At 53.9% G+C, this 22175-nt stretch overlaps 1 protein-coding gene across 1 annotated transcript; it reads left to right on the top strand.

Annotated features, from left to right (window-relative positions):
* On the top strand, nt 1286-16775 carry ZNF541 (zinc finger protein 541). The gene is made up of 15 exons (XM_018063283.1): nt 1286-1592; nt 1678-1921; nt 3696-5511; nt 7707-7765; nt 8013-8172; nt 8325-8498; nt 9224-9548; nt 12346-12409; nt 13018-13160; nt 13545-13648; nt 13791-13866; nt 14359-14447; nt 15944-16084; nt 16289-16470; nt 16607-16775. Exons 1-15 carry the CDS (start codon nt 1286-1288, stop codon nt 16773-16775), a joined length of 4053 nt encoding a protein of 1350 aa, XP_017918772.1.

Below are 22175 nucleotides of genomic sequence, written 5' to 3'. Positions count from 1 at the left end.
AAGTCTTTCGAAGCCCTTTTCCCCCAAAGCATCTCACTCTCCTTTCCTCCTGGTCTCAGTAGTGTCTGCGGTCAGTCTCGGTTGAATATCCTGTGGCCCCGGCTGCAGTGTCTGGTTCCTTGCCTTGAGTGTTGTTGACAGACGCCTTCTCTGTTTCCACTCTTCTCTGAGCGAGTTCTGAGTTAGAACCTTGCATTTCTAGAAGTTTCATTTCTTCCTTTTTAAAAGCACCCCTGCCCCTTGTGTCTTTTTCTTTTCTCTACTGGGTTTTGTTGTCTCTCATCCTGTTGTTAACTAGTTCTTGGAATGCCTCTCTAGACTTGTGCGTCGGGTTGTTTTCTTTTAATTTATTTATTTTTCCCGCGAGCGGCTTGACTCTTCCAGGGCCTCAGCTCTTCCCTGTGAACTCAAGGACCTGTTTCCCCTTCCATCTGTCTGCTACAGCCTCCAGGATAGTGCTCTCTAATAGAAATATAATATGAGCCAGATAATGTAATTCAAAGCAATCTCATAACCATGTTAGGAAACAAAAATAGGTAACTGAAATTAGTTTTAATATCATATTTAAGCCAGTAGATCCAAAATGCTTTCATCTCAATGTGTAATCAATATGAAAATGAGTTATTTTTGGTACTGAGTCTTCCAAATCCAGTATGTAAATTACACTCCCCACAGGTCTCAGTTTGCGGCCACATTTTCAAGTGCTTCATCACCACCTGTCACTCACTGGTGGACGTCATATTGGAGGATAGCTCCAGGCCCCATATAGGAGACTGACTTCACCTTGGACCCACTCGTGGGCCAACTCACACCTCTGGCTTTGGGTTTCTTCATTGTTGCTGGCACCTGGGGTCTTACCTGTCTCTTGAGCCTGGCTCCCTACTAAAAATTGTCTTGTATCTCATGAGTTTATGGTTGGAGAAAGAGATCAGTTCAGTCCACCATGTCGCCAAAACCTTTTTAATTTATTCCTTACAACAGTCTCATGATGGAGATATGCTTATGCTGAATTTAGAGATGAGGCGGCTAGGGCTCGTGGTGCTTGAGTGACTGCCCAAGGTCACATGGCTGCTGAGTGGCAGAGAACAGACTCCAGTACGCATCTGTGTGAATTCCAAGTCCACACTCTGTCCACCGTGCACGTTGGCTCCTCGTAACTGTGGTTCTTCCTCGTTCGTTCTCAGGAATTGGATACCATCAAGGCCTGCTGTCTCCTCCCTGACTCTGCACACAGCCCTGCTTGTCTGGAGAGTAGCTCTTGGCTGAGCCCTGGTGGTGGAGAGCCATGGACCAGTACAGCCTGGAGGACGAGGGTGCCCTTCCCTCCGAGATGCACCTCTCTTCGTATCCTGAGAACCAGGCGCTCACCTGCAGCGACGCCGTCAACCGGGACCTGGGGCCTGGCACACGGGACCTGCTCTACGGTGGCCTGAGAGGTCTGGAGCTGGACCCCAGCTTCCCGGCACCTGACGCACCCAGCGAGCCGCTGGAGGACAACCTGGACACCCTGTCGCTGTACTCAGGGAAGGACAGTGACTCCACGAAGCTGCTGGAGGAGTATGTAGATCCCGAGTCTCAGACTTCCTTACAAGGTGAGGTCATGCCCCCGGGGCCCGGGCCTGGTGGGCTGTGGAGGTCCCTGGAGGTCTAGAGCCGGTGCCTTCTCCCTCCATCTAGACCTGGGGCTGGGCACCCTCAAGGTGCCCAAAGAGGCGGAAGAAGGAGGTCGGGCCACGTCGGGGAGCGCGCGGAAAGGCAAGCGGCAGCACAGCTCCCCACAGAACACGCTCCTGGACTGCAGCCTCTGCGGGAAGGTGTTCAGCAGCGCCAGCTCCCTGAGCAAGCACTACCTGACGCACAGCCAGGAGAGGAAGCACGTGTGCAAGATCTGCAGCAAGGCCTTCAAGCGACAGGACCACCTGTGCGTAGGGGCCGGGTCAGGATGTCTGCTCAGGGGGCTGGGGGCGCGCCGGGCCTCAGCACCCCTCCCATCAGCCCACACCCCGCCCTGTCGAGGCCCCCAGGGGTGTGCAACCTGTGCTCAGACGCAGACTGGTCTTGAGCTGCCAGGGTTCCTGGGGCTAGACCCACACGGCCCCAGCCCCCAAATCCACTCCAGAGAGGAGAGTGCTGCTGCGCTTGGCAGACAGGACCCTTGTGGTTTAAAGACACACCCCAGGGGCAGTTTTGTCCTGGAGGGAATTGGGCTAACTCTGTGCAGAAAGATTTGGAGCAGGTGCCTGAAGAGAACAGATCTGTGCTCTGTGAGGGATATGCATCGGGATAAGAGGCTGTGAGAGGCTATGAAATGCTTGGAATGTTCACTCTCCCCCCCTTTTTTTTAAATTCTTGATTTTAAAAAGCAAGCCCAGTGTAAGAGCAGAATTACCTTTGTTCTCATACCTTTGAAATGATAAGGTTTTCTTGCTACTGAGGAAGGAAAGACAGACTTTGAAACAGAAAGACTTGTAAGTGAGAAGGATGATCCGTCACCTTTGGTAGCATGCCCAGGCTTACCAGGAGAGACAGTGGTAAAGAATCCACCTGCCAATGCAAGAGACATAGGTTCAGTCCCTGGGTCAGGAAGATCCCCTGGAGGAGGGAATGGCTACCCACTCCAGCATTCTTGCTGGGAAGATCCTATGGACAGAGGAGCCTGGCGGGCTGCAGTCCATGGGGTCACAAATGGTCGGATGCGACTGAGTGGCGGAGGAGCACAGCCTGCACAGAGTATCAGTGAATCCCACTTTCATTCTGTCCTCACTGCCTAACCCCCTGCGCCCTGCCAGGGATGGGAAGCAATTTGCTCATGTCACAGGAAGGTAACAGTTAGGGCTAGGAAGTGGGCCTCTTGACCCCTTCTCTGCTGCTTCCGTCAGATGGAAGCTAAGGGTCCACCTTTGGGGGGAGAATTTTTTTATTTATTGTGCCACATTTATTAGAACCATCCAGAGTAGGGCTGCTGGGAACCCAGAGGGTGATTTACCCATTTGCTGATTTCTATAATAAATTAATACAAGTGTGACATTAGACATTTGTATTCATTCATATTTGCAGAAATTATAGCAAATTTGGCTGTTTTCTAGAGAGTCTTTGCTGACTGGGCATCTGTAATTTTTTTCTTTCTGTTTTGCAATGGGGGTCACAGGTGGCTCTCTAGAGGCATCCTATGGGAAGGCAGAGATTCCTTTGTTCAAAGAAGGAGCACCCCCAAGTTAACACTTCCTTGCGTGCATTCTCCGAACTCTGGTTCTCAGGGATGCTAAAAGGGGCTCTTTGAAAAAAAGTGATTCTGTGGGCAAATAACTTGGAGAGACATGGAAAGTTAAGCAGGTTCGCTTTATCTACTCTATGGCTTTTCACTTTGCTACTATGAACATCCAAGAAGTAAACAGTGATTTGTCAAAACTCACTTGCCAGCTGAGCCCAAGTCCTCAGGGAGCAACCCTGGAGACTGGTGTTGCTTTGGGGAACTCTGACTTGGCTCCCATGATTTTTTCTCTGACTAGGAGTTTGCTTAAGGGTGAGGGAAAGAGCCCCCGTTCCAGGTGACTTTGACCTTAGTCGGGGGGAATCTTTCCTTGTGGGGTCTGAGCCCATTTTCTGCCCTGCTGGCCCCTGGAGACGTGCTTGGGTTCCTGTGACGGGCGACCTGCGCCAAGACCCCCCATGACCCTGTCCTTGTGTGCTTCCAGGACCGGACACATGCTCACCCACCAGAAGACCAAGCCCTTCGTGTGCATCGAGCAGGGCTGCAGCAAGAGCTACTGCGACTACCGCTCGCTGCGCCGGCACTACGAGGTCCAGCACGGCCTGTGCATCCTCAAGGAGGTGCCCCCAGAGGAGGAGGCCTGTGGGGACTCGCCCCACATGCACGAGGTGGCAGGCCAGCCCGCGCCATCCGGCCTGAGGTCGCCCGGTCCCCTCCTGCCCAACCGAGACCTTCTGCGTTGCCTCGTGAACAGCATCGTCCACCACAAGATCCCTTCCCCGGGGCCGGCTGGGCCTGCGGACAACGGCGAGGGGAGGAACGTGGCCTGCTCCTGCCCATCCTCGTCCGGGTCCTCCTGCTGCGGCCCAGCTGGTGCCCTGGGGACCCTGGGCCCTGATGTTCTCGAGGAGCCGAGGCCCCCACGGAAGGAGCCCGCCACTGACGTGTTCACGGCCATCCACTCACGGGCGGCGGAGAGCAGCAGCCCCGACCCGGCCGAGCTCGAGCCACTCCAGCTCTCGTCCTCCCTGGAGGGCTGGCCCGAGGGCGCCCCTCTGCCCTCCTGCCTGCCTCTGTTCCGTGGCCAGACAGTCCCCACCAATGGTTCCCAGCCATCAGGCCACAGTTTCCAGTGGCTCCAGAACCTGTCAGGCTGCCCCAAGAGCAAAGGGAACAGTATGTTTGTTGTCCATAAGCCACCATCCCGGGAGGGCTCTGAGCCTGGCCCTGGGCTCAGCAGCGCCTCCCCAGTGGGGGAGCCCTCGGCTGGCCTGGGGCCTGGCCCAGAGGACGTGCCGCCTTTCCCTCCCGTGCTCCTGAAGGCTCCTGGGGAGGCCTCAGGGGACCCCAGATTTGCCAGTGCCAGCGGGGATGATGACTGCTGGGCTCCCAAGAAGGGCAAGTTTGACTGCGACTCCTTCCGGTGGCCCGGGGACCCGGGCTCGCAGGACCCTGGCTCGAAGCCCAGCAGCCTCTCGTCAGACACCACGCCGCTCTTCCGGCAGCTCTTTCTGAAGTCACAGGAGTCCCTGGTGAGCCACGAGCAGATGCAGGTGTTCCAGATGATCACCAAGTCCCAGCGGATCTTCTCCCATGCCCAGGTGGCCTCCGCTTCCTCCCAGCTCCCCACTCCCGATGGCAAGCAGGGCCCCCTGAAGCCACTGCAGGGGCCATGGCCACAGCAGCCCCCGTCTCTGACGCCCGCTGTTGACTCTCTCCACGCTGGCCCCGTGAACCCTGAGCCAGAGGGCTCCCCAGCCCGCCGGAGAAAATCCACATCCACTTTCCCTAGGGAGGCCTCACCTGGCAGCATAAGCCGGGATGCAAAGGGCGGGCCAAAAGTGGCTGCTGCTCCACCAGCCCTCACAGGATCATCCCTAGACCCTCCCGGGAACCCAGACATCTGTTCTCTGGCCAAGCAGTTGAGATCCTCAAAAGGGACCTTGGACCTGGGCGATATCTTCTCTCCCGGGGGCCTGCGTCAAACCCAGTTAGGAGGGGACGAGCCATCTGGAACCCACCTCCCAGGGAAGCAGGCCCAGGCCGAGAATGGCATGGCCTCTGGGGCCACGAAAGCCGAAAAGGGCCCGGCCTGCTCCCGGGGTGGAGGCTACAGGCTCTTCTCCAGCAACTCCAGAGCGCAGCGCTTCTCAGGCTTCCGGAAGGAGAAGGTGAAAATGGACATGTGCTGTGCGGCCTCCCCGAGCCAGGTGGCCATGGCCTCCTTCTCGTCGGCCGGGCCTCCAGCAGACCCCGCCAGGGACTCCAAGTCCAAACTGACGACATTCAACAGGATCCAGGTACCAGGGCCATCTCACGGACCTAACCATACCGGAGGCAGAGTCTGGTCCTTACCCATTTCTGGATTTCTGACTTGTCCAGGCACCTTGTTTAACCTCAGCACTTCCTCAGATGCAGTTGTACAGAGAGGGGGAGGGAGGGTTCAGAGAAGAGGGGGCCCCTCCCATCATCCCCCACCCCGACCCCACCGCGCACACGTGAAGCAGGGCTTTCGAGCTGGGAGAGACACTCGGTGCCGCGTTGCTTCACTGCCCGCTTTCTGTTTGCTTCCTCCCTCCCTCTCGCTTCCTTTTGGATTTGCCTCCTTCTCGTCTTCAGAGGATGTAAAGGTAGAGCTCCTCAGCCCTTGACGTTGCTGTGTGGAATGCCCTGTCTGGTCGTGGGTCATGGGTCACGGGTCTGACTTGGCCCCCCGCTGCTGGCGGTGTGCCGGTCCGCCCTCGTGGAGCGGTCAGGTCCTCCCGCGTGGCGCCCACGAGGTCCCAGAGGAGAGGGCTCGGCCTCACCTCCTGGCGGCGTTCTGAGGTCCAGCATCCTTCCTGTCAGGCCACAGCTATCTCATCCTCTTCTTTTTTTATTATTCTTGACAGCTTTAATATTTACATGCTATCTCACCATTCTGTTTATTTTTTGAGATTAAGTTTTCAGTTGTATATTTGGTTATTTTATTTTGGCCACGAGGCATGTGGGATGTTAGCTCCCGACCAGGGGTTGCATCCATGCCCCCTGCATTGGAAGTATGCAGTCTTAACCTCTGGACCACTAGCAAGTCCCTGACTCACCATTTAAAAATGTGCCATCCATTGGCTTTTGAGCATGTTTACAAGGCTGTGCACCCTGTATTTCACTGCTCTTTGCCTAAATACTTTGCTCACCCCCAAAAGATACCCCATGCCCTTAGCTGTCTGCTGCAGTCTCTCCGTCCCTCCCAGCCCCTGGCGACCAGGAGTCCACCTTCTGTTGCCATGGATTTGCCTGTCTTGGACACTTCCTGTGGTTGGAATCATACACTGTGTGGCCTTTTGTGTCGTTTGCTTCTTCCACTTAGTACGATGTTTTCAGAGTCCATCCGTATTGTAGCGTGGATCAGAGCTTTTCCTTTGTATTGCTCAGTAATCGTCCGTTATACGCATACACCGTGTGGTGTTTGTCCATTTATCAGCTGATGGGCATCTGGGTTGTGTTCACTTCTCGGCCATTGTGATAGTGCTGCCGTTAACGTTTGTTATTGTTTAGACATATGTTTTCATTTCTCTTGGGAGGTAACACCAGAATTGCTGGATTATAGGGTAATCCTCTCTGTTTCAGAAACTGCCAGACTTTTCCAAAAGCCGTCTTACCTTCCCACTCAGAGTCTGAGGCCCCCAGCTTCTCACCAACACTTGTTATTGTCCAGCTGTTTCCTTCTAATGCAGCCAACGTAGTGGGTGGGAAGCGATAACCTGATGATGGTGTGATTTGCATTTCCCTGATGGCTAACAGTCTTGAGCACCTTTTTATGTGCTTATTGGCTATTGATACATCCTCTTTGGTTAAGTGTCTGCTCAGAGACTTTGCCCATTTTTAAGTTGGTTTGTGTTATGACTCTTGAGCTGTGAGAATTCCTTATGTATTACAGATACAAGACCCTTACCACATACATGATTTGCAACTCTTTTTCTCCCATTCTGTCTTTTCACTTAAAAAAATTTTTTTAGTTTATATTATAGTTGATATACAACACAGTGTTGGTTTCAAGTGTAGAGCAAAGCGATTCAGTCACACATGTACACATATCCATTACTTTTCAGATTATTTCCCGTGTAGGTTATTGCAGGATGCTGAGTAGAGTTCTCTGTGCTGTACAGCAGGTCCTTGTTGGTTACCTGTCTTGTATATAGTCGTGTGTTTCTGTTAATCCCAAACGCCCTCTCCCCACCTTTCCCCTTTGGTAACCATAAGTTTGTTTTTGAAGCCTGTGACTTTTCATTTCTTGATGCTATCCTGTGAAGCACAGAAGGTTTAAGTTGTTTTTTTTTTTAAAGAAGGTTTACGTTTTGCTGATTTATCCTGTGTTTGGTTTTGAGTCACCAAGAGACTGCAGCCTGCTTCAGGGTCGCTAAGAATCACACCCGTGTTTCCACTAAGCGCCTCACAGCTTTCCCTCCTGCCCCTCATTTCTGAGCTGCTGGCTCAGGTGCGCTTTCATCTCCAGGGTGGAAATATCTACCGGCTCCCCCACCGGGTGAAGGAGGAGAACGTGGCCGCTGGCTGGTAAGTGCTGGAGCCCCTCCCTGCCCGGCCTGGGGAGCTCAGCACCCCCGGGAGTCCCCTGCTGGCTTTGACCTACCGCCCAGGGGGCGAGCTGTGGGTGCTACCCTCCTGAAGGGGTGAGCACCAGGCTGTGGGGGATTGGGGCATCGTCTCCATTCCTTCAGTTCGCCTGGAGCTGTCAGGGTATCCGGGCTTGGGGATGGAGCCCCGTTCTCCCTCTCCTGCCTCCTGACACGTCTCCCCACAGTCACCAGCACAACAGGGGCCCCACAGACTGGGCAGAGCCAAGGAGCACGTACGTTTGCAAGAACTGCAGCCAGATGTTCTATACAGAGAAGGGGCTGAACAGCCACATGTGTTTTCACAGCGACCAGTGGCCGTCACCTCGAGGGAAGCAGGATCCCCAGGTGAAGGGGCGTGAGGCTGCGTTCAGCTCGCCGGAGTTGGGGAGAGGTGGGGGCCTGGCTGGGGGCTGGGAGCCAGGGCGGTGCTCCTCTGGAGGGGCCCTTGCTCCCACCCTGCTCTTTCCCTTAAAGGGCTGTCTCTTTTCTGTGTGTAGGTGTTTGGCATGGAGTTTTGCAAGCCCTCAAGACAGGTGCTGAGGCCAGAAGGGGATGGGCAGAGTCCCCTGGGAGCCAGAAAGTGCCTGGACAACCCAACCACAGCCTCTTTGGGGGTCCCTGTGCCGGTGCCTGTGGCCCCAGCAAACCGTCCCCCAGGGAGCAAGGTGGGTGCTGATCAGTCCACCTCCATCCCGCCACTTTCCACCTGCCAGTGGGAGCTGTGGGAAAAGCCCCAAACTCCTGACTCTGGAAGAGCTTAGTTTCAAATCCATTCATTCACTCACCCTCTGCTGGACTTTCTCTGTGTCTGACCCTGTGCTGGGGACACTGCAGCAACCACAGCAGCCTGTCTCCTGGGGCTCCCGGCCCAGTGGAGTGGAGAGCCCCCATCCCCAGACAGTGATACCCAGAGTGGGCTGGGCTGGGCTGGGCTGGGAGGGGAGCTGAGGGAGCTGTGGGAGCCCCAAGGGGGCACCAGAGACCAGCTTGAGCAGGCCAGGGAGGACTTCCTGGAGGAGGGGTTGTTAGAGCTGAGATCTGGAAGATGAGAAGGAGTAAGATAGGGGTGGAGAGGCAGATTGCATGAAGGTGAGAGAGCATACTGAGTTGCGCGATGAGTGAGTTTCCAAAATGGTCTGAGGGAGGGCCTTTCCTTGGGGGTGTGGATGCACGAGAAGGCTCCAGCTTCGCACACTGCCCAGCTCAGGGTCTGGGGTCTGGCGCAGGTGTGGTGGCCCTGCCCAGCCTCCTCTGCTGAGGGCTGTGGGCACGGTCAGGCCGGGCATGCGCCTCTGTGGTCACTACCTGTCCCGCTCTCCTGGCGCTCTTGAGGACTGAGCTTGGGGCAGGTGGCCTCAGGTGACCCCTCGGGGTTCTGAAGCCTCTTCTTGTCCAGGGACAGGAGAAGGGCGGGGACGAGAGAAACAGCAAGGAGAACAGCCAGCACCGAAGGCGGAAGAAGCGCCCCCAGCCCAAGGCGCTGTTTGTCCCTCCTCCGCCCCCCACGTTCGGGCAGCCAGGCCCGGGGGGGTGTCACCAGAGCCGCCTGCGCTCCCCCGTGTTCCTGGTGGACCGCCTCCTGAAGGGGCTGTTCCAGTGCTCACCCTACACGCCGCCGCCCATGCTCAGCCCCATCCGGGAGGGCTCGGGGCTCTATTTCAACACGCTCTGTTCCACATCCGCTCAGGCCAGCCCGGACAGGCTCATCAGCACCGTGCTCAGTGAGTGAGGCTGATCCCCACCCCCTCCAGCGGTCACGGCAGGCCAGACCCACCCCTCCGGTAGCATGCGGTCCAGGCCTATGGCTGCATCGGTCTGGTGGTCCCGTTGCTGTTCAGAACTATCCCAGGACCATCTGGGTCCAGCAGCCTTCTAGGTGCTTATAATTTTGTAGGCAGAAAGAAAACAGAGGCCATTTAACCTAGCCACCCTTCTTCTGCCTGGTCTTTTGAGTAATTTTTAAACAGCTTTGCTGCTGCTGCTAAGTCACTTCAGTCGTGTCCAACTCTGTGTGACCCCATAGATGGAAGCCCACCAGGCTCCCAGTCCCTGGGATTCTCCAGGCAAGAACACTGGAGTGGGTTGCCATTTCCTTCTCCAAGGCATGGAAGTGAAAAGTGAAAGGGAAGCTGCTCAGTCATGTCCGCCTCTTTACTGAGATGTAATTCCCAGATCACAGGGGACACCCGTTTAAAGTGCACAGTGTTTGTGAGAATATGCGTCGGGTTGTGCACCCGTCACACAGTCTGATCCTAAGCACGTTCATCTCCCCAGGAGATGGGCTATATCCATGAGCAGTTACACACAGGCCCCACCGCCCCCCAGCTCCTCAGCCCTGGGCACGGCTCACCTACCGGGCTACTTTCTCTCTCTGTGGGTCTGCCTTCTTTAGATGTTTCGTAGAATTGGTGTCCTGTGACGCGTGACTGTCTGTGTCTGGTTTATTCACTTGGAGTAATGTCTGCAGGGTTCACCCCTGTTGTAGTATGCATCAGGGCTCCATTCTTTTTGTGGATGAATGATACTCCATTGTCTGGACAGGTGATCTTTTATTTATCCACTCGTCAGTTGATGAGCATTTGGGCTGTTTTTGTCCCTTGGCTATTGCCAAGAGTGCTGGTTAAGAACCCTTAGGCATCAGTTTTTGTTGTACCTAAGTTCTGATTTCTCTTGGGTGTATGCTTCAGAGTGGAATTGCTGGTCCATAGGGTAACTGTTTAAGGAACCGCCAGACTGTTTCCCAAACTCATTTGACACTTTCACGAGTTCTGTATGAGAGTTCTTTGTGCTGTTGCGTACCGCTGAATTTCCTTCGTGAAGGCTGAACAGTGGCCCATTGCAGGCACACACCCGCTTCCTGCATGCGTGTAGGTGCCCGTTGGGCACTGTGGTTGTCTGTGGCTACTGTGCATAGGGCTGGAGTGGACATGGGAGTTCAGGTGTCTTTTTGAGATCTTGACTGCAATTCTTTGGGATGAATACCCAGAAGTGGGATTGCTGGGCCACATGGTAGTTCTGCTTTTTGAGATAATTCCATACTGTGTAGTTTTTTTTTTCCTCATTTTTTATTTTATATTGGAGTATTGTTTTTTTTTAATTGGAGTATATATTCAGTTCAGTTCAATTCAGTTGCTCAGTCATGTCCGACTCTTTGCGACCCCATGAATTGCAGCACGCCAGGCTTCCCTGTCCATCACCAACTCCCGGAGTTCACTCAGACTCACGTCCATCGAGGCAGTGATGCCATCCAGCCATCTCATCCTCTGTCGTCTCCTTCTCCTCCTGCCCCCAAATCCCTCCCAGCATCAGAGTCTTTTCCAATGAGTCAACTCTTCGCATGAGGTGGCCAAAGTACTGGAGTTTCAGCTTCAGCATCATTCCTTCCAAAGAAATCCCAGGGCTGATCTCCTTCAGGATGGACTGGTTGGATCTCCTTGCAGTCCAAGGGACTCTCAAGAGTCTTCTACAACACCACAGTTCAAACGCATCAATTCTTTGGCACTCAGTGTTCTTTATAGCCCAACTCTCACATCCGTACATGACTACTGGAAAAACCACAGCCTTGACTAGACGGACCTTTGTTGGCAAAATAATGTCTCTGCTTTTGAATATGCCATCTAGGTTGGTCATAACTTTCCTTCCAAGGAGTAAGTGTCTTTTAATTTCATGGCTGCAATCACCATCTGCAGTAATTTTGGTGCCTAAAAAAATAAAGTCTGACACTGTTTCCACTGTTTCCTCATCTGTTTCCCATGAAGTGATGGGACCGGATGCCATGATCTTCGTTTTCTGAATGTTGAGCTTTAAGCCAACTTTTTCACTCTCCTCTTTCACTTTCATCAAGAGGCTTTTGAGCTCCTCTTCACTTTCTGCCATTAGGGTGGTGTCATCTGCATATCTGAGGTGATTGATATATTGGAGCATAATTATTTACCATGTTGTTTTAGTTTCAGGTGTTCAGCAAAAGTGGTTTGGTTATCCACTCACCTATTCTTTTTCAGAGTCTTCTCCCATGGAGAAGCTCACTGAGTGTGGTTCTCGGCGCTGTCCAGTCGGTCCTTGGCTCCCCTTGGCTCTGTCCCGTCTGGTGGGCTGCCCTGGGCCTTCCTTGCCGTGTGCGGGCTCTCTCTAGAGGCGCGCGGGGTCTGCTCTGCCGTTGTGGTGTGCAGGCTTCTCACTGTCGTGGCTTCTCTCGTTGCGGAGCGCGGCCCCGGGGCGCGTGCACTTCAGAAGTTGCAACACGCTGGCTCAGTAGTTGTGGCACACATGGCATGTGGGATCTTCCCAGATCAGGGATTGAACCCGTGTCTGCTGCATTGCAAGGTGGATTCTTAACCACTGGGTCACCAGGGAAGTCCAGTAGGTCCTTGTTGATTGTCTATTTTATATACAGTAGTGCGTCTATACCATGAAATCTTAAAGAACCTGCTTTTAGCTGCTCCAGAAAGGCAGTCAGAAAGGGCCTCACGGGTCAGTTGTAGCCAGCCTTTTTGAGGCTCTTCTTTACGTGTTTTCCAGATCCCCTGGATGGCTCTTTCGGCATCTGTGTGGTAAAGGACGACACCAGGATCAGCATTGAACCGTGAGTTGGGACAGACTTAGAACCTGAGGGTCCTTCCCAAATGGGGACGCTCTTACCCTCTGGGCATTCCTGTGTGGCTCTGCCAGCACCTTCATCCCGGGGAAACCAGGTCTAGGAGAGAAGTGCTGGGCTTCTCCGGCTGTCCCCCCAGCATTCCATCTGTCCAGACAGACCATAGTCGGCTCCCTGAGGACAGAAGGCCCAGAACACGGGGTTCTGGGTAGAACTGCCAGTGGCACAGTGAGACCCGCGTGCAGAGCCGTGGACTGTGGCTAGATGAAGGGGGCCTTGGGTGTAGGAGCAGGCCACGTATCAGCACACACCTCCCCTGTCCTCGACCCCAGACGGCTGAGGCCAGAAACCTGGCGATGAAATCGGAGGAAGGAATTGAGCCTCCCTCAGGAGGCTTCTGGAACGCCTGTGTGTGTCTGTCGGGGTAACGGACACTCTGTGTGTCTGAAAGACTGCAGAGGGCATCCACAGAGCAGGGCCGTGGCCCAAGAGCAGGGCTCATGGAGCGTCTCTGCTTTACTTCCCACCTTGGTCACGCACTGTACGTAAGTCTTGTGTGTAAGTTTTGTACACCTGTGGGCGTGTCCTCGTTTCAGACACATCAACATAGGAAGCCGGTTTCAGGCTGAAATTCCAGAGCTCCAGGACAGCTCTTTGGCTGGGATTGATGAGCATGTTGCTTCTCTGGTCTGGAAGCCATGGGGAGATGTGATGAGCAACCCGGAAACGCAGGACAGAGGTGGCCGAGACCTTGGGGCCAGGGTCCCAAGGGCCCTCCTCTATCTCCAGAGATTCCTCCTCCCAGTTCACACCCTGACCAAGAAGCAGTGTGCAGGGGTCGGGGGTTGGAGGGTGGACAGTGGCGGCCTTCAGCACAGTACTGCTCCCGCCTGCGGTCCCTGGCCCACGTCCCCTCTCCCCCGGTAGCCGGCAGGCTGCACAAAGCAGGTGCCAGGAGCAGAGTTGAGCCCTTCCTCCAGGTCCCTCCCTTCCCTCAGCCTGCCTTTACTAGAGGGAGGGGATGACAAGGAGCCTCTCCCACCCTAATGGTGCCCTCAGGGAGGCCTCTTCCCTGGCTCGCCCTGACCTTCTGTGTCTCCGCCCCCTCCCCTCCTGGAAACAGTAACAGAGCTTTGCAACGTGGCCTGCTCCAGCGTGATGCCTGGCGGGGGCACTAACCTGGAGCTGGCGCTGCACTGCCTGCATGAAGCCCAGGGTGATGTCCAGGTGAGGCGCAGGCGCGGGTGAGCAGGTGGGCTGGCTCGGCGTGGCCCTGGGGTGGGCGTGGCTTTAGGGCAGGCTGCCCCGGGGTTTCCAAATGAATGAAGGGATGAAGGCGGGCCTCCACCTCCGGTGCCCCCTGTTCCAGGTTGCCCTGGAGACCCTCTTACTCAGAGGACCCCAGAAGCCGCGAACTCACCCTCTCGCCAGCTACCGCTACACAGGTGAGTGGAGCACGACTGCTGGCGTGGTGGGGCCTGGCTGAGCCCCCGAGGGCCAGTCAGTGTCCACGCAGAGCGGCGTTGTCTCAGGGTCTCACCTGCCTCCCCAGGAGGGCCTGTCCTCTCTCCAGGGGACTCCATGGGCGCCGTTCTCTAGCTGGTTCCTACCTGCTGTCCACTCATTTCCTCCTGGGCTCTGCCTGGCCGGGAAGGGGGTGCCAGGGAGGGCTGGGGGCAGGCACTCCAGCCCCAGAGTCCGCCTGCCCTTGGGCGAGTCACTTAACCAGTGGATGCCTCAGTTGTGGCATCTGTCAAGTGGGGATGGTAGTAGCCCCTACCTGCTAAGGTTTCGTGAGGATTGTAGGAGACCAAGCAAGAAAGGGGCTTAGCAGAGATCCTGGCATCTGATCTGTACTGGGTCACGGCAGCCTGAAGAAGGAGGGGCCGTGACTGTGGTCCCAGAGGAAGAAATGCCCCCCGGCTGTTTCTTACTAGGTTCAGACATCTGGACCCCCATGGAGAAGAGGCTCTTTAAGAAGGCATTCTGTGCCCACAAGAAGGACTTCAACTTGATACACAAGACGGTAAGTGCACGGGGCAGGCTGGCATAGAGGAGGTTCCCTCACCGAGCCGAGGGGCTGGAGCCGCAGGGCCTGTCGAGAGTGACTCTCCGCTCCTGCTGTGAGCGACTGACAACTTTAAAAAGCCATCGCTGAGAACAGCCCCAAACAGTACAGAAAAGAAGCCTGTGTTCAAAACAAAGCCCTCCAGACCCCAGCCCACTGTCCACTGACTGTAACCTGACAGGCATTTACTGGCCGTACAGTTTACACACATATGTACACTTTCTCAAAAAATGATGAGAGTGTATATTTGATATCCTGCTGATCATCTTGCTCTTTTTTAAAAAACTGGTCCACAAAACCGCACATAATCGAAGTGTAAGATTCGATGTTTTGACGTAACCATCCCTGGTGGCTCAGCAGGTAAAGAACCTGCCTGCCAGCGCAGGAGACACGGGAAAGGCAGGTTCGATTCCTGGGTCGGGAAAATCCCGTGGAGAAGGGAATGGCAGCCACTCCAGTATACTCACCTGAAAAATCCCATGGACAGAGAAGCCTGGCGGGCTACAGGCCATGGGGCCAAAAGCTCCCTCCTGCGCCTTTGTAACCTCTCCTTCCTGCCATCAACTCCCGTCTGCTTCCTGCCACTGTGAGTTAGTTTGCATTTTCTAGAGCTGTATAGAAATGGAGTGATCCCGCAGCACGTGCTCTGCTTTGGCTTCTTCCAGTCTGCATGACAGTTTTGCGCTTCATCCACGCTGCCGTGTGTGCCAGTAATTAATCAGTCTGCTGAGGAGTATTCCATTGCATGTCCCCTTCTCTTTTTCAAAACCTTCATTCCGGGCTGCACGGGGTCTTCCTTGTGTGGGCGCTTTCTCCAGGTGCAGTCTGTGGGCTTCTCAGAGGGGTTTCTCTCGTTGTAGAGCTAGGGCTCTAGGGTGCGAGGGCTTAGCTGCTCCCCAGCATGTGGAATCTTCCCAGACCAGGGATCAAACCTGTATCCCCTGCACTGGCAGGCAGATTCTTAACCACTGGATCACTGAGGAGGTGCCATCGTGTGTCCTCTTGTGGGCCTCTTCCCTCAGTACTTCCTGTAGGCCCCTGCCCGGCTGTCGCAGAAGCCGTGAGGTACCCACTGCATGAGGGTGCTCTGCTTTAATTAGTCCTGATACATAGACACACGGCTCCACATGGTGTCACAGCGAATGCGTACCTCCGTGTGCATGTCCCTGGAGGGAAGGGTTCCTGGGCCGGCCGTGTTGCTCAGAGTGTGCAGAGCTTAGCTGGTGTGGGCTCTGGTGGTTTCCTCTCTGAGCCCCTCACCCCTTGGAAGGAGTCTGTGATTCTCTGCCCCTTTAGCAAAGGGGCCCGCTAGGCCATAGCAGGAGAGAGTTCAGGAGGGCTTTCAAAAAATGGCAGCTGGCCCCCTGATGGGGAGGGGCTCTAGGGCATCGAGGCCCCACTCACTACTGCTCCTGAGGCGCTGTCCACAGCCACCTTCTGTCTTCCCCGATCAGATCCAGACAAAGACCGTAGCCCAGTGTGTCGAGTATTACTACATCTGGAAAAAAATGATCAAGTTTGACTGCGGCCGAGCCCCAGGGCCAGAAAAGAGAGTCAGGAGGGAGCCAGATGAAGTAGACAGGGCGGAAGCCAAGGTAGGGGGTCTCGGGGCAGGGGGTCTGGAGTTCAGCCCGATCCGGAGGCCTGGTGCCTATCCATGCTGGGCAGGGGTGGGGGTGCTCCCAGCAGGAGGGGCTTTCCATGGGCGATGTTCCCATGGGCTCTGGGTCCGTGCTGGTCCCTTAGCAGGGTGAGGGCGTGGCTCAGCACCCTTTTATCATCTCTGCCCACCCCTGCAGGTCACTTGCAGTCCTCGGGAGAGACCCAGCCACCGTCCAACCCCGGAACTAAAGATAAAGACCAAGAGTTACAGGAGGGAGTCCATCCTCAGCTCCAGCCCGAGCACTGGCACCAAGCGGAGCCCCGAGGCACCCGGGAGCGTGGAGGGCCAGGGCGCCTTTCCCTGCCGGGAGTGTGAGAGGTACTTGGCTCCCTGGAGGCGCCTGCACCGCCTGCCCTCAGCCCCACTCCATCCTCTCAGGGTCCCCCCGCCCGCCTCCCCCTGCTCTGATCCCCACCCCCTGCTCTGATCCCCATGTTCTCTGGTGCCTCTGCAGGGTGTTCGATAAGATCAAGAGTCGAAATGCCCACATGAAGCGGCACCGGCTGCAGGACCATGTGGAGCCCATCGTCAGGGTCAAGTGGCCGGTGAAGCCCTTCCAGCTGAAGGAGGAAGAGGAGGAGGAGGAGGAGCTGGGGGCTGACATCGGGCCCCTGCAGTGGTGATTCAGGGCGGGGTGGCAGCGGGGGCAAAGCTGCAAGTCTCCCCAAGGTGCCCCTCTGCCTCCCCAACCCGTCCCTGTTACCAGGGGCCAGCCCAGCTTGCAGACACGGCGGGCACTGGGTCACGAGCCGGGGACATACAGTCATCTGACCACCGTGAAGGCCCTGCCGCTGTATCGGAGGCTCCATTCTCTTAGGTTCATAGTCTCTCCCCTTCTGTCAGTTCGCCTCTTCCTGGAGCAGTGAGGCTTGGGGAGGGAACAGGTTAGGTCTGGGTAACTCTTCAGTCTTATCCTCCATTTCAGGCTTTGGTTACATTTATTCAGTAGGCCAAGATGTAGAGAATCAGTGGGAATTACCATCAGATCTCCACCGCACCAGGGCCCCTCGCGGAGGGTCTCTCTGCATTCTAGATTCTGCCCCTAGTCTTGACGTGACTTGTACATTGTTAGGTTTGGTTTTTCTTTTTTTGTACGTGTCGACTTGTAAGTCTTATTAAATTGGGTTCTTAAGCAGCTCTCTTCTGGCTTCCTCGCCTATTGATCCCGTGAAGGCTTGAGTCCCTGCCCCTCCAGGAACCACAGGGATGAGTAAGCTGAGTCCCTGCCAGCATTTATTAAGCACCTGCTGTTGTTAGGCCAGACAGTGCCCAGGCCATACAATGGGGACATGGTGACACGGAGGGACAGGGCCCCTCTCCTCACAGAGCTCACAGTTCAGGAGCGGAAGGTAGCAGTGATAAGTCAGCAAAGAGGCCAGTTTAGATATCGATCGCGGATGTGGCTTTGGCCATAGTAACAGAGGAGTCGGCCTAGGTTTAAGCTCTGAGAACACGTGGTAGTGGTGTGAGCAGCTCTCTTGTGAAATTCAGGCCTGCCAGCGGTGACCATCGTTGGCAAGAGCAAGGACCCCCTCCTCCTCCACCAGCACCCCAACCTTCAGAGGACACAGGGCAGACAGCACGTCCCTCCCTGCCTTGCTTCCCTTCTTTAGAGGGAGGAAAGCTTGTGGTGGGGCTTCCCAGGGACATTAGGACATTCTCAGGTGGCGCTAGTGGTAAAGAACCCACCTGCCAGTGCAGAAGACGCGGGAGAGGCGACTTTGATCCTTGAGTTGGGAAGATCCCTGGAGAAGGAAATGGCAACCCACTCCAGTATTCTTACCTGGGAAATCCATGGACAGAGGAGCCTGGCGGGTCCATGGGGTACAGTCCATGGGGTCACAAAGAGTCAGACATGACTGAAAACACACACACACACAGAAGCCCCTTGTAGCAGCGCCCAGCAGAACTCGCCTCATACCCCCTTGGCCAGGACTGTAGCCGTGTTCTTTCTAAACTGATCCCTGGCAGCAGGAAAGGAAACGGCCATTTATCCTGGACACGGGATCTGTCTCCAGGCCTGCAGAAAAAAGTGTTTGCCTCAAGTTCGTTGTCACCCAATCAAAACTGGAATCCTGTTTGCCAGGAAAAGAAGAGGAAGCAGGAATGGCTCCTGTGGAGTCAGACCTTGTGTCTACCCCAAAGTGACACAAGGGAAGGGGCCGAGTTCGAGGGAGTGGCAGGGTGTGGCGGGCGCTGGTGAGTGGATGGGGAGGTGGGGTGCACAGAGGACACCACTGAGGCTGAGACCTGGCTTCCGGGCCAGAGCGTGAAGCACAGACTGCCCCAGGAACCGGGGGAGGTGGTTCAGAGCTCCAGCTGCCATGTGGAGGTGGTGGTGGGCAAGTCGGGAAGCCAGAAGGCTCTAGGGTGAGATGATGGCCTGGGCTGGGGTAGCAGTGAAGAGAGCCAGGAACACAGGCATGAAGGATCAGGTTAGAAGCAGACTCAGACTTGGTGACGGGTCACACATCACATGGACAGCTGGTAAGGAAAAGGAGAGAACAAGGCTGGCACGACAAGTTTGGGGGTCGAGCAGCTGAGTAGACGCTGTCAACTGAGATGGGGAAGAGGGACCCTTCAGAGGATTGACGGCTTCAGGCATGACTGTGTCTGCTGCCTTCTGAGGGACTAGCTGGGGGAACAGGGTAAAGGGTAGTGTCAGGAGACTTCTTGGTGGCTCAGATGGTAAAGAATCTGCCCCCAGTTCAGGACACCCAGGTTCAGTCCCTGGATAGGGAAGATCCTCTGGAGTAGGAAACGACAACCCATTCCAGTATTCTTGCCTGAAGAGTTTCATGGACAGAGTCTGGCGGGCTACAATCCGTGGGATCACAAAGAGTCGGACATGACTGACGAACACACACACAAGGAGACTTCACAGCTCAGTAAATCTGCAAAGGAGGGGAGGGAGAGCAGAGGAGGAAGCTGAGTTTGAAGCAGTGTGGATACTGCAGTTAAGGGAAAGGACCCCGGCATCAGGTGATCCGGGATTGACAGCCTGGCTCTCTGTGCCTCTTTGCCACCTTGGGCAAATTTCACCTCCCCTGTTTGGGTCTCAGTCATCTCCTTCCGTAACTGGGAAATTCCCACCCCCAAGTATCTGAGGATGAGAAATTGGAAATCAGGTATTAGCAGGTGCCCAGTGTGACCTGAGCAGCTGCCACCCATCGAGCGCAGGTGCTGTCGCTGTCCTTGTGTGGGTCCCACCTTCTCAAGTGCGGCCCACTGACTGAAAATGAAAGTGGCTGGCTTCATGGTCTGGTGGTATGTTAGGTATCTATTGCTGCGTAACAAATTAAGCTGAAACTTAATGGCTTAAAACAAATGGAAACTTTTATAGTTGCGCTGCTTAGAGGGGCAGGTAACCCAAACTGCTTGTGGTTATCCAGATTCGGCCCCCCCCCCCCCCGCTCCAAATCTTATCTGTGGTCAGAATGCAGTGGCAACCGCAAGTGGTGGTCCCAAAGAGACTCTGAACTTCAGGAGAGAGCTGGGCAAGGTTTCCTCTGTGTTACCTCCCCTCAGCCAAACTCCACCCTCAGAAAAGAGGGTCTTCTCAACCCTGAATTATCTCCATCCTGATCATTTGGGCGTCCTGGAAAAAATGCACATTCTTATGCCCTACCACAGACTTTCATAATCTGAATCATTGGCAGTAGGGCCCTGGGACTTAAAAAATTTTTTAAGATGCTTTCTTAGTAGAGCAGTTTTTAGATTTGCATGAACATTGGGAAAATGCTACAGAGAATTATCATATACCCCACACCCAATTTCCCCTATTTAAATTTTTTATTAATTTATCTTTGGCTGTGCTGGGTCTTCATTGCTGCAACGCTTTCTTTAGTTGCAGTGCAAGGGCTTTGTTGCCTCTCAGCATGTGGAATTTTCCCAGACCAGGGATTGAACTCGGGTCCCTTCACTGGCAGGCAGGTTCTTAACCACTGGACCAGCAGAGGAGTCCTCCCTTACATTTATCTGACATTAGTGTATGGCATGTTTGTTACAGTTAATGAGCCAGTATTGCTATGTTTTTATTAACTAAAATCTATTCTTTATTCAGATTTCATTAGTTTTTACCCAAGGTCCCTCTTCTGTGCAAGGATGCTCCCTAGACACGACACCACATTTATGTTCCTCTCGGTTGTGACAGCTTCTCAGACTTGCTTTGTTTTTGATGACAGTTATGAGGAGTTGTAGTCAGGTATTTTGGAGAGTGTGCCTCAACTATAGTTAGTCTGATGTTTTTCTCCTGATCAGAGAGTGAGGGAGACAGCAGAGGTGAAGCGCCACTGTCATCACACGTTATTAAGAGTACATAGCATCAGTGTGACTTGTCACTGTTACTGTTAACCTCCGTCACCTGGTTGACGTTTGTCAGGCTTCTACACTGTAAATGTAGCGCCTCCGCCCCCAACACCGTCCTCTGCAGAAGAAAGTCTCTGTGCACAGTCTACATGAAGGAGTGGAGTCATGTTCCATCTTGAGAATGGAATACCCACATAAATTATTTGGAATTATGCACAGAATATTTGCTTATTCTCCACCATTTATTTTTCAGTCATTTATATCAGCATGAGCTCATGGAGATTTTATAGACTGGGTTATAATCAGGTGCTACTTTGTTGTTCAAATTGTTGCAGCTTTGACTATTGGGAACTCTGAGCTCATGGAGATTTTATAGACTGGGTTATAATCCAGGGCTGCTTGTTGCTCAGATTGTTCCATCTTTGACATTGGGAGCTCTTTCGGTTGGCTCTTGTCTCTTTGATATACCTCATCGTGTGTGTGAGAGAGAGAGAGAGAGAGAGAGAGGGAGGGAGGGAGGGAGAAGGAGATTCATGGTGTGTGTGGGGGTGTGGGGGTGTGTGTGGGAGGGTGGAGGCAGAGAAACAAGGAGATGGAGGCCAGGAGGCTTCCCTTCTGGAACTACAAGACGTTCCAGGCTCATCCTGTGCAATGTCCTAGAACCAGCCTTTTATCCAAGGAGCTCTCGTTCCTTTTGTTGGAGAACAAAGAGTATTAAAAACTAAGATCTGGCCGCTAGATATAATTGAACCTAAATTTTTAACAGTTTCACTAGCTTTTTTTTTTTTTAATGAAACCAGTGTTAGACAACCTCTGCTCCCCTCTGCATACCTCTAAGATATTGCAGGTTCAGTTCATAAATAAAGCCAGTCACATGACTTTCCCTTTGTTTCCCAGTGCATGTAAGTTATGTTTACACTATGTGTGTATGTGTGTCAGTCGCTCAGTTGCATGCGACTCTTTGAGACCCCATGAACTTTAGCTGGCCAGGCTCCTCTGTCCATGTAACTCACCAGGAAAGACTACTTCAGTCTATTAAGGGTGCAGCACATTATTTTAGAAATGTATAATTTAAAAATATTTTATTGCAAAAAATGCTAATCATTATCTGAGCCAGTCTTAATAATAACATCAAAGGTCACCAATCACAGGTCATCCTAACAAGAGTAACAAAAAACTTTAAAATATTGTGAGAATTATTAAACTTGGCATTGAGACACTAAATGAGCCAATGCTGTTTGGGAAACCGCACAGCTCTGAGAGAACTGCTTAATGCAGGATTGCCACAAACCTTCAATTTGTTTTTTTTTTAAGTGTATCTTGGAAGGGCAAGAAAGCAAAGCACAATAAAATGAGATATGCAGCCTTCTCTGGTCTTCCCAAACCAATTTCAGCATAGGTCGACAGAGGGCGCAACAAAACGGAGACCGCTTTCCTTCTTACCCACTGACGCCTTTCCAAGTGAAAGAGACTTTCAGGAGGTAATGAGAGGAGGCGGGGACTAAGCTCTGCGCAAAAGAGCTGTCAAACCCAGGCTTCCGGCATGGAGCTATCACGTGACGATTAGGGATCAGCTGACTAGGGTCTAAATTCCGCAGGGAAGTCAGACGGAGCCAAAGGCTGAAGTTGATTGGTGGAGCAGGAACAAGCCCAGGAGGCGGGTCCTTGGCGGTGAGGGCTACGATTGGCTTGTGCGGAATCACGTGGGTTATCAA

The sequence above is a fragment of the Capra hircus genome, chromosome 18, assembly GCF_001704415.2.
Source record: "Capra hircus breed San Clemente chromosome 18, ASM170441v1, whole genome shotgun sequence".
NCBI classification, from domain to species: domain Eukaryota; kingdom Metazoa; phylum Chordata; class Mammalia; order Artiodactyla; family Bovidae; genus Capra; species Capra hircus.
Note: the sequence above shows the minus strand (reverse complement) of the source record. Positions and strands in the feature narration are given on the sequence as shown.

Excerpts from the sequence above, each read along its gene's own strand:
- ZNF541 (XM_018063283.1), top strand. The coding sequence starts at position 1,286 with ATGGACCAGTACAGCCTGGAGGACGAGGGTGCCCTTCCCTCCGAGATG. Across the intron at positions 13,867-14,358 it reads CGCCAGCTACCGCTACACAG|GTTCAGACATCTGGACCCCC; the intron begins GTGAGTGGAGCA and ends GTTTCTTACTAG. Across the intron at positions 14,448-15,943 it reads TCAACTTGATACACAAGACG|ATCCAGACAAAGACCGTAGC; the intron begins GTAAGTGCACGG and ends TTCCCCGATCAG.